Source organism: Phragmites australis, chromosome 3, assembly GCF_958298935.1.
Source record: "Phragmites australis chromosome 3, lpPhrAust1.1, whole genome shotgun sequence".
NCBI lineage: Eukaryota > Viridiplantae > Streptophyta > Magnoliopsida > Poales > Poaceae > Phragmites > Phragmites australis.
Window position 1 is genome coordinate 2268681 of NC_084923.1, and position 11979 is coordinate 2280659.

Consider the following 11979-nt stretch of genomic DNA (forward strand, 5'->3'; position numbering starts at 1 on the left):
TCGCAGAAGGATACCCCTTACTGGTCCCAGGGCAGGTACTTACCTAACTAGTCTAATTTCATTTAGTGCTATCCACTCAAATATTTTTCTTCTCCAAGCATCTCCTCTTGGCAAGCAAAGTCATGGTCGGCGCAGAGGTGCAGTGCTCCATCCTGTAGCATTAAATACTACGAGATGGCCTTATAGGAAAACGTGGCACCATTCGACGAATGGGACAGGGCTTGCAGGACAGTCAGGAAAGTGGGGTGGTCCCACAGGCGAGCGTGCAACATGCAGTGACGGGACAACTTCACAGATGAGCGTGCGACGCCATGCTCGCCTGCAAGGCCATCTCATAGCATTTAATACTACGGGACGGGGCACTGCACCTCTGCCCGGCCACGACTTTGCTTGCCGAGAGGAGATTTCTAGGGAAGGAAAATACTTGAGTGAATGTCATTAAATGAGATTAGACTGATTAGATGAGTACCAGTCCCGCGACCAGTAAGGGTTGATCGCGGGGTTTCCTTCTGCGACCAAGGGTCTAGTCACGCGAGCCCTGCCTAGTCGCACGATGGGGCTACGGTCTTGATAATATCAACTGCCAGCTTGCATTTGCTAGTGTGAACCGCCCTAACAGGGCACCCCTTATTCTTTACATCGACAAGTCTTTTAACTTTTTACTAGGTTAGTGTCATTTAGTTATAAAACACATAAAATTAGAAGAACAGATAAAAATTATGTTAGTGGAAGAGAAAATTATTTATACACTAAACTTGTACTCGAATCATATATATGTATTAGTTCGATTCGTATACATTTTGATCAACTGCTAAAATCATACGTCAGATGTACGACCCAATTAAAATCAGAATAGGTTTGCGTTGCCTACGTGTTGTGTCTTGTATGCTGCTTGCTTGATGCGATAACATTGAGTTACACAGTACTTCTTAATCTATTATCTTAGTAAGAATTTTAAAAATTTTCATTATTTTTTATTATAAATTTTAGCTAATGATTAATTGTATTTTACCTAGACTCTTTATTATTTATTTTATTTTATTTGGACTACCTAATTTAGCTATTTATTAATCATATTTGATATGAAACTTTTAATTTAACCTAGATCGTTAGATGTTTATAACAGTATAAATGGTTTAGATTCTTTTCTGTTTTTATTAACGTGTTAATTTCATGACTTAAAAACAAACATGATGGCTCCTTTTAACACTCAAATAATAATATAATAGATAGATTTCAAAATATTTAATTTAAAATCCTTAAAATCGTATGTAAAGATTTATCTTAAAAACATTTTCATAATATTATAAATTTAATAAATATATTTTAAAAGAAAGTTAAAGTTATGTATTGAAAATCATATTTTATTTAAAATGACGTGTATTTACAACGATGAGGAGTACATGCATGCATTGTACCAGGGGAATCGAAGGAATCTATTCGATACTTGCTATTGGGAGCACCATGCCTGTGGAATCTATTCAATACTTGCTAAAATTTTCTCTGGGCTGGATACATTGAACAAGTCAGATTTTCTTTCTCGAGCACTCCAAGATTGTTTCCGAATGCAATCCTTATCTTTTTCTTTTGTTCTGGATGCAACTTGCAGGGGCCGTTGTCGTGATTCCACTTCCATTAGCACAAGCATTATGTGATTTGACTGGTACCTGATTGCAGCATTATGCAGCCGTTGATTTTTTCGATGGAAAGGGATTCCATTAACTAGAGGCCAAATCAACGGCCACGGGTTACATCAGTGATACTGACCGGAGGCGGTGCATCTAGAAAATTTTAGTGCTAACTATTCTATATTTACCATATATGCACCACAAATCCAGCAAGCCAAGCCTCCAGCCCGAGCAGACCAGAAATCAGTTAGCATGCGGCCCAGCCTGAAAGGGCTACGCGCAAGTGACGAAGCAGCTTATAGCCGAGTTTTTTTTATTTTTATATTTTTTCGAGTTTAAATTTAAATAAATAGATTCCCGGCGAAAAGATTTGCAAAAGTAGACGTCCACCGCCCTCTCAAAGGGCTGCAGCCCTCTCAGAGGGCGGGTACGGGTGCTAACCGCCCCCCGAGAGGGCGGTAGGCCTAACCGCCCCCTCAGAGGGCGGCAAGAGGGGCTAACCGCCCTCTCAGGGGGCGGTTAGTCCCTGGGGGGCGGTTACCCCCTAACCGCAAAATCAGTAATTAATAGTTGCAGCATTTTACGTGGGTATGGGGTGCGAACGAGGACAAACATAGTATTGAACACATGGTGAAAACATTACAATACACTGTAACTGCGACGACATGATGAGGAAACAAAGGTGGCATGTACGGTTCGCACTAAGACCTTATTAGTGCGCCGATCCTAATCATAACATGCCTTAGGGAAGGAAAGTATGTCGGGTTACATTAGGTACTCTCTACTGCGTGCATCTAGGATACTTTCCCTTTCGGAGGGCATCGGGACCTGCCGCCTTAACACGGCGGGCTCTCTCCCGCTTCCTTTCCCTCTCAGCCTCTCGAGCCTGAGCCACGGTACGATCGTGCGCTGCCTTCCTCATGCGCTCTTCTTCCTCCCGCTTGAGACGAAGTTCCTCTTGCTGTTGCTCGTACTCCCGACGTGCGTACGCTTCCCTTCTCCACCTCATGTTCATGTCGACCCACAGCTTCTGTGAGTCATTTTGCTCATTGTCGAGCCACTGAATAAAATCACAGAGCGGTGGAGGGGACTGAACAAATGGAACAAGATGAGCGGTTAGTAAAAGAGGGTGCGTAATCGGAAGAGATGAGGCGGACATTTGTTACCGTACCGGTCGATAACCAGTTGTTGCATTGCGAGGCTTGTCATACTCGTAGTTGGCACACATGAAGAAGCGTAGTCCATAGGTGTATGAGATGTCCTGCGACTCGCGGAGCTTACAAAGGTCACCACAGAAGCACATTGGTGGTTCGAGACCTTCAGGTACGGTAGTCCCCAAATGTTTCTTTGGTGGGCTCGATGGAGCTGAGGAAGACATTGCACTTGAGAGATATGAGAAATGAGCGATGCTTCTCCGTAAGGAGGTTTGGCTACTTATAGTTGGGGGAGGCAGGAGCATTGGATTCGCTCTTAAAGAAAGGAATTAGGGCATGGGCGTAGCTGGCGGGAGGAGCATCGGATTCCATCTTGAAGAATAGGACAGTTTTGTCGTTGCCCATGGTCAGAGATTCCACGTTTATTGGTACCCGTGTTGTCATTTACTGATTTGAAAAAGCTGGGTAGTGTTGTCACATTGTGTTGTCAAGTCATGGTTAAAGTTTAGTGGTGTGGTCACTTGTTCATTGAACGTGTCTAAATATGAAATGCATTTACGAAATGCTAAGTCGACCATACAAAGTGAACGTGTCTTAATACATATGAGCACATCACGAAGCGAATACGCATATGTTAGTTACAAAAAATGTAAAATGCTACTCATGCCTCCCTCGTTGCCGTCGTCCGTGCGCCCCATCGTGGTCCCAATGCCGCTGGTTAACCCTCACGTGACCCCTGGAGTAGGTGAGGGGGTCAGGTGGGCCGACGTGTCTGCTAGGCCTAGTAGGGACCACCGGTGTCGAGGGCTCGTCATGCGTGGGCTGGGTCCGAAGCGGTGCACTGGACACCTGGGACCGCTGAAGGACGTCGTAGTCAGGTGTGCCCCCGAAGAAGTCACGGACGATGTCGTATGCGGTGTCGGGGCCAGCCTCATCCTCCTGACTAGGGTAGGAGGACTGTGAAGGCTCGGCAGGCGTCCATGTGTACTGGCTAGAGGGGCCTGTGAACAAATAATCACGTTAGATACGAACAATATGGTATTGAAAGTAGTAGTAAAAAATGTATAATTGTACCTGCGTGGTACGACGGTGCAGCAGAAGAAGGCCACGCTGACGTGCCGTAGTACGTTGCGGGGGGGGGGGGGGGTAGGGTGTGGGGCCGCCGAAGACGGACCGGCCTCGTCACCGAAGTAACCTGAGCACAGTTCTAACTTATTTTGCTGAAAGTACTAGAAATTAGGAAGAAGGGTTCCCGGAGTACCTGACTGTGGACGTACAGGGCTCAATCTGCGAGGCTGCGTCGAGACTTGTGGAGACGGACCTAATGAATGTTTAATAACAATAAGTAAAGGATATTGATCAATAATTTTCAAAAGTATAATTCGTACCATGTTGTTCGGACCCTCCAAGACGTGATAGGAGGGGTCGTGTGGGTGCCGACACTGAAGAACGTCGGTGCACGTCTGACGGCCGAGATGACTCGGCGTGTGCACCACTCGTCCTGGGAGGCGGCCCTGCTGCATCTGTGGTAGATCGGCAGGAGGTGAGTTTCAGGGCGCGCGTCGTCTTATCGAAAACCCGTCTAATGAAGCTCGCAACATCCGACGCACTTAGGTGATGCCCTTACCGGACGCAGTCCATGGCAGCAGCTGCATCCCTATTTACATCATAAATGATATCTGTCTGCGGATACGAACAATAGTAAACAATTAAAGTATACGGTTATGTTCATTCAATATGTAGTACGGACTTCAGAAAATGACTTACTGCTAAAGCGGCGTCCTCGTCCCAATGCACCGGGTATGTCTCCGTCTGCACTTTTGGGACAATATTTGTAAGTGTGACCTACTTCATTGCACTGACTGCATCGCTGCATCCTAGGGCCAGCCTCGGATTCATCCATATCGTTACGAATCCACCGAGATTGTCTTCGGCCCGGTGCGTTCTTCATCTTTCCCAAATCAGGCACATATATTCTTGAAGGCCCTGGGTTACTTGTAAAAGTGTCAACAATGCCGTAACCATACAGCTCCTGGTTCCAGGTGTTCAGTACATGAAATATTGTGACACATATTGCCTTGGAAGCATATGGTGCTCCGCGCACGCAGCTATGACATGTGTACAAGGTTTGTGGAGTAATTGTGGCTTCTGACAACTACATATGCATGTCCCACTCCTTAGCACACACTCTTGAACATGCCGCTCACGTCTACCCCCGCTCCGACCCTTATCCCGACACAAGACACTGAACCTGTGCTCTGCTGTGCCCTCTTGATTTGCGCGATGCATGTGGACCTTCCTATTTGCCTTCTCCATGTACTCACATAGCATCCAGCCATAAAGCATACGATTGTCCTCCATTACAACCTTAGCAGCTGCAAACCGATCAATGAAGTACTTGCAGGTGCCATGCAAAATGCCTTCTACAATTCCAACTAGTGGTAGGGACCTCATTCCTCTCATGACCCAGTTATAAACCTCTGCAAGGTTTGTAGTCATCACTCCATACCTGGCACCACCACTGTCGTACAGCAGAGCCCATTTTTCATTGGGCTCATTGCGTATCCACTGTGAAAAGCTCCTAATAGATGAGCCAGATCTCCGTACAATCTGCGGAGTATCGGTTGGGAGCCGACCGAGAGCTATTGGTTCCTCACGGTTAGGTGCGGCCTCCGCAGTTTGTTTAAGAGTCAGTTCATCAAGTCTTGCCCATAATGCATTGAACTTACGTTGTTGGTTCTGACTGCATAACTTCTTGAAGAGCTTCATTAACTCTTTGTTTTTAAACTGTCTGTAGAAGTTCGCACCCATATGGCGCATGCACCACCTGCTTTTGAGATCTGGCCACTGTACTGGTACACCCCGTCGCACGCTACCGTGTTGCATATCCAGCAAAGCCTGCAACAATCCTGCATGTCTATCATGAATGAGACACACAGCTGGTCGGTCAAGAACAATTGCATGCTTCACCCGCTCTAGGAACCAATACCAGCTGTCCCCATTCTCACTCTCCACGAACGTAAACCCTAGTGGCAGCACTTGGTTGTTACCGTCGACCCCTATTGCAGACAATATCTGCCCTTTGTACTTCCCAGTTAGGAATATTCCATCTAGGCATATGATGGGTCGGCAATATCTAAATGCTTTGATAGTTGCACTGAATGCAAAGAAAGCACGCTGCAACACTCTTTTTCCATTGTACTCCACATCAGTAGAGGGGTAATGCTTGATATCATAGTAGCTGCCTGGATTTCTTGCACAAATTGTGGCTAATTGACGAGGTAGATTGTGATACGAATCTTCATATGTACCGAACCTAATCTCAATAGCCTTTTGTTTCGCCCTCCATGCCTTCGCATAATTTATTGTGTACTGGAACCTTTGCTCAATAGCACGGATTATTGATCGTGGCTCATACCTTAGGTTGTCCACAATCTCTCCGTACATAACATTTGCAATGAAAGCAGAAGACATGTTCCGATGAGCGAACTCTATTTCCTCAATATGACAATTATGTTCCTTAACTATTGAACATTGCCAGTAGTCTGCCAATTTCCCTCTAAATGCGTGCACCCGCCAAGGGCACTCAGGAACTAAGCACTTCACATCGTACTCTCTTTTACTTGATTTAACAACCTTGAATTGCCTACGAAGAGACAACGACCAGAATTTCACAGCATCAATAACTGCCTCTTTTATAGGGTACATAGCACCCTGTGACACCTCATTCTCATGGTATGGCCACGGTGTCTGGTCAGCCTCGCTAACCACCAACTTCGAAAATTCTTGATCCCGCCACTCCGCAGGAACTGCAGCATTACCCTCCTCATCAGAAGAATCCCCATCGGCAAGACCTTCCTCCAACTCTTTATCCTCCAAATCCATATCTTCAATGATGCTAGGGATGTGCTCCCCTTCATCAGCTACACCCATCGGCTCCAGGTCTGGAACATCACCAACCTCCTCTCTGGACCCTACATTAGCCGCCTCTGACTCATCTTCCACTGCCTCACTTGGTCCTGCTACTGCTTCTTCAGAGTTCACCTCATTTTGATCTTTCAGGTACGCCGCAGCTAATAAAACAAGCGGCATGCCACGTTCACAGCATATATCTACATACTGCCTCCGAGTTGATGTGGCTTCGATGGGAACAAGCTCACCAAAGTATCCATGACTAGCACGGCTCAGAACACCTTTCAACTTCAGCTCATATTGCTGCGGATCCAATTGGAAAAACCGCATGAGCCATTTGCACACCCCCACAATAGTCCTCTCATTAGCCTTACTAAGCCCCTTCATAACATGGTGAAATCCAGAGAGATCTACACCGTTTGGACCGTACATAATTTCACCCTCACCATAATATATCTGAAAAATTAATTTATCTCCCATTCCTGGAAACACCCGCAAACATAACACATGTTAAGACAACAAACTATATTTCTGATTATCGGATAAAATAGTTTTTAAATGCTACCCTAGGTTCGCAAATTATCATCTACTGTTGACTCATACGTCTGCATGTACAAGTAATATACTATAAACTATATACTACAAACAATATACTAAAAATAATATACTACAAATAATATACTACAGGTAACAAATTGAAAATAATGTACTAATTTTCTAACTAAATTTTACAATTTTCTAAACCCTAGATCTAACTATCTAAAATCTATATCATATACTACTACTGCACTAATTAACAACAATAAAAAGGATAAAAAGGTTGACCTGATTTTTTTTTCCAAATCCGCAGCCCAAATGCAGCAGGGCTTCGCCGATCTCTCTTCCTCCCCTCTCCTCTCCTCTCTTCTCCTCTCTCTTCTCAATTTTTCTTTTTTTCCGAATTTTCTGGTTCTTTCTCCAATTTTCGAGGTTTATATAGACTTAGCGCGCAGGGGGCCGGCGCCCTTACCGCCCTCTCAGGGGGCGGTAAGGACCTCTACCCGCCCCCTGAGGGGGCGGTTAGCTGTAGGGCCCGGGCGGCAAGGCCTACCGCCCTCTCAGGGGGCGGTTAGCACCCGTACCCGCCCTCTGAGAGGGCTGCAGCTCTCTGAGAGGGCGGTGGGCGCCTACTTTTATAAATCTTTTCACCGGAAATCTATTTATTTAAATTTAAAGTCGAAAAAATAAAAAAATAAAAAAAAACTCGCTCATAGCCCAGATGTGCGTGATGCGTGAGGCAATAAGGCCCGATGCCTGAGAAGGATACGTGCAAGTGACAAAGCGCTCGGCCCCTCCTACTCGCTACCCGTGCCGGCACCTTCATGTATCATCCGTCACTAGAGTTTCAGAGGACGCCTGACCGCTGCAGTTTTCAGGGAATAAGGAACAGGTGGCAAGTCTCCTAATTCTTTCAATTTATTTATTCTACATCTCACTTCTTTCAAGTAAAGAGAACAACGTTGTGCTCCAATGCTCCAATTTGATGAACTATTGTAGGGTTCAGTTAGATTTAGGGTTTCAAAATTGTTGAGGTCAAATTTTGTTTGGTAAATCACATCTTTTATGTTTACTATTGATAAAAATGCATGTTTAATGAGATGTGGCATGTGTCGTATTGGCATGTATACCGTTAATTTGCACGTATTGAGGTGTACGAGGAGCTGGAAAAAAATTATCTATGAGCTCATGGTTGGACCGTAATAACTTTAAATATGCAAGAAGTAAATTACCTATGAGCTCATGGTTGAACCGTAATAACTTTAAATATGCAAGAAGTCAATAAATATATAGTCTCATACCAAGGGAACTGACCCTAGGTCAGTTGGTAAAGCTCCAAAGATGGAGCTAGCCGGCCAGGATCGATCTTTGAGATGCTTACCCCTTTTTTTAAAAAAGATAACTTTATATCACCCAACTTTTCCCCTATTTATCCGTCCATATCGCGTAGAGGGGAACTATGATGCTAACACGGTACACCCTCTCGTTTCAGCTGTAGCTTCGCCCCTGCGCCAAAGTAACACACCCTCCGTCCCGAGACTCGCACCAACAGTAGCTAGCTTATGAGCCACGACAGCGGGGATTATGCATAGCCCGGACTTCAGTAAAATTAAGGGAAATAAGATACTTGATCTCTTGAAAAAGGACCCCGAGTGGTGCAGAATCAAAGTTGGAGCCGACAAGAGCCGTCTTCAGATTAATTGCATCTGTTTCCATTTGTACCCGTGTCATTCCTGCGTCCGCAGCAAAATTGAGAGCATGTAGACATGCCTCTGCTTCAGCCTGGAGAGCTTCAGTGACACACTGGAGGCGCCCTGTGTATCCGTTGGTATTGGCCGTTTGCAATTCGGCGTGCTGAACCGTTCTTGTGCTACCTGGAAACTAAAAGATCTCTTCTATGCAGCTGTGATAGACATTCAGCAACAATGGTAAGAACTTATTGGTTGTATCAGATTTTTTTTTTTTGAAACCACGCTGTATCAGAAATTTCAGAATATGCTTGCATTCCAAGGAGGGGCAGGGCAGTGAGTGGCCTTCATGTTTTTTAAAAAAACTTGTATTAATTGCAGAGATAAGAAATTGCAAGTACTTGCCTGCTTGGCCACCAGCTAAACATCATAGGACAACATCCAAGGCACAGTGTTTCGATCAGGCAAATAATATAATGCACAGTGTTTGAATCAGGCAAATAATCTTACAGTTTGCTATTGGCAGTCTTTGTCAGGCTGCCCATAGCCCGGGCCTTCTCCGGAAGAACAAACTTCTGCTCATAGCCCGCCCATATGCGTCACCTTGTGCCGCGCGATGCTGTCGAAGATGACCTTCGCCGTGAAGTGGCGGAGGCAGACGTTGGTGCCGCCCTGCATGGCGACGCCCCACGGCAGGTTCCAGCCGTTGCAGTGGAACATCGGCACGGTCCACAGGCACGTCGGCACGGTGGTGATGTCGTACGCGAGGACCGTGGCGATGGTGTTGAGGTACGCGCCGCGGTGGTTGTAGACCACGCCCTTGGGCCTCGACGTCGTGCCGGACGTGTAGTTCAGCGTAATCGGGTCCAGCTCGCTCACCAGCCACCGGATGTCGAACTGGGAAGCTGAGTTCTTGACGAGATTTTCGTAGTCGTCGGAGTCGGTGTCTGAGATGGTTAGAACCGGGAGGGTGGCGGTGTTGGACTCAGCGAAGCGTTTTACTTATCCTGACAGATCATATACTGGTACTACGTTCAGTTGCCTTTACAACATGCTCGCAACTTTACTTTACGTGCGTGAGTATTAATTCAACTTTAAGCACAATTTTGAGTTCCTTTGAATAAGAACTAGAAAATATTGTTTTTTTTTTTGCAATTATTGCTTCTCAAGCAACACATTACCTTTTATAATGAAAAAATGTTGGGATCAAAGATGATTTTGTAGTTATGAAAACTATGACATTATCACTCAAAAGCTCTAGCACGCACACTAGAACTAGCAGATTCTCTGCTGGCTCCAACTTGCATGGTACTTAATCCAACATAGAGATTTGAAACATTAGCCTCCAAAAGCTCGGCACAGCAACTCTGTTGACATGTTACTAAATGCTGGACAATAAGTCGTTCTTTGCCATAAAAAAATTTAACCAACCTTTGTGAGTTTACGATTTAGTAATACTGTTATTTAATTTGCTGTCTGACAAATCTTCACAACTTTACTCTGTGGCAGTGGTGGGAGAAAAGTGATTGGACTGGATATAAGGAACTAGGTATGCAATTATTCTTTTGTAATGGAGAGACTGATCACATATCTGTGCTTCAGAATTTGGGATGATATATAATTTTTGTTTCTTATATTTAGATTTTTATGTAAGAAAGTAAGGATTCAGTTAATGTGATCAGTCTCAAGATTCTTACGCACTAGCACACAAACTGCTTTCTCTAGGCTCTAGCTATGTTGAATGTCTTTGTTTCTTTTTCTTTCCAATGTATGCTTGTGGCTGTTACGGCTGACTTTCGGGAAAATACAACTATAAAACATCAGGTGCGGAGAAATCTGGGAAGAATGCTGAAGGTGACTCTTGGTGGGGAAAATGGAAAGAAGTTCTGTACCAAGATGAGTGGAGGTAAATTAACTAACTTGTAAATGCAAATATTTTAAGTATATCAGTCCTACTCTTTTGTAAGACGGAATCCAATCTCCATTGCAAACTTAACTGACTGACTACTTTTGTAACTAAGAGTTGCATACAGAGTTTCTTTTGCCTTTTTTCTTAAGGAAAACATATTTTCCAAATAATGTTAAATCTATAAATGCGCATGTGTGTAGAGAACTTGAAGGCGATGTTTAAGTGCAAGCTATTTGTTTCAATCTGTTTGGTTTTTGTAACACTGTGCGTGGCCATACATCCAAATTATTTCAGACCATGAGATGAGAAATTTAGTGCTATTCTTGCCAAAGACAAGATTATACGATCATGATTTGCAACACATTCTCCAATCAAATGATTGCATGCATCATTATTCCTGAATCCTGATCCCTATCTGGTTAGCCATCCCATTCATTGGTGTATATGTCAGTAAGTCATTATGTGTCAAACTGATCTTGCCCTATCTTAGCTTAAAGGAACCTTCCGTATGTGTCAGTTTCTGCCATGATGTCAAATTGTCAATTCATGTTTAGAACAATGACACCTGAGAAATACCGAGTTTAGCTCATCGTTGCAGATTGGAATGGATGTTAATCAAACTCTACCAAGCGATACTTGGTTACTATTCTGATCCACTTGTTTCCTGCTCACAAAGCCTTTAACTGACTAGTTAATTGATGTGAATATGACTTGCTGTCCACATTGTCATAATGTTTGAGACTTTCGAAAACAGTTGATCTGTATGTTGGATAAAGAACTATCACAGTACCATCTAAATGAAGATTACATATCAGCAATTACTAATGGTCTAATAAAAAAAATCAATTTGCAACATATAACATGGTTTACCTTGTCCAATACAGCAATCTTGCAAGAATAGAGAGAAGTGCTGAAAAGCAAGCAAAATCAGGAGCAGAGAATGCTGGGTGGTATGAGAAACGGTGAGAATTACATCATGCTTTTTGCTTGGTTTTAGTTGCAAGTGTTCTGCAAAGTTATTTTGAGCCGTCAATGCTCTCTGCCAAGTGGGAGAAATATGATGCCAAAGGTTGGACAGAAAAACGTGCTCAGAAATACGGGAGGTTAAACGAGCAATCCTGGTGGGAGAGGTGGGGTGAACATTATGATGG

At 44.2% G+C, this 11979-nt stretch overlaps 1 protein-coding gene across 1 annotated transcript; it reads right to left on the reverse strand.

The window, feature by feature from the left end:
- Nucleotides 1–9498: 9498 nt before the first annotated feature.
- LOC133912844 (isovalerate--CoA ligase AAE2-like) lies at nt 9499–10226 on the reverse strand. The gene is made up of 2 exons (XM_062355777.1): nt 10188–10226; nt 9499–9903 (listed from the first exon to the last, which is right to left on the reverse strand). Exons 1-2 carry the CDS (start codon nt 10224–10226, stop codon nt 9499–9501), a joined length of 444 nt encoding a protein of 147 aa, XP_062211761.1.
- Between the last annotated feature and the right edge of the window lie 1753 nt (nt 10227–11979).

What these genes read in the sequence shown, in the direction of transcription:
- LOC133912844 (XM_062355777.1), bottom strand. Translation starts at nt 10,226, where the DNA reads ATGCAAGTTGGAGCCAGCAGAGAATCTGCTAGTTCTAGT. An exon ending in GAGAATCTGCTAGTTCTAGT is followed by an intron (nt 9,904 to 10,187) that starts GTGCGTGCTAGA and finishes CGCTTCGCTGAG; the next exon opens with TCCAACACCGCCACCCTCCC.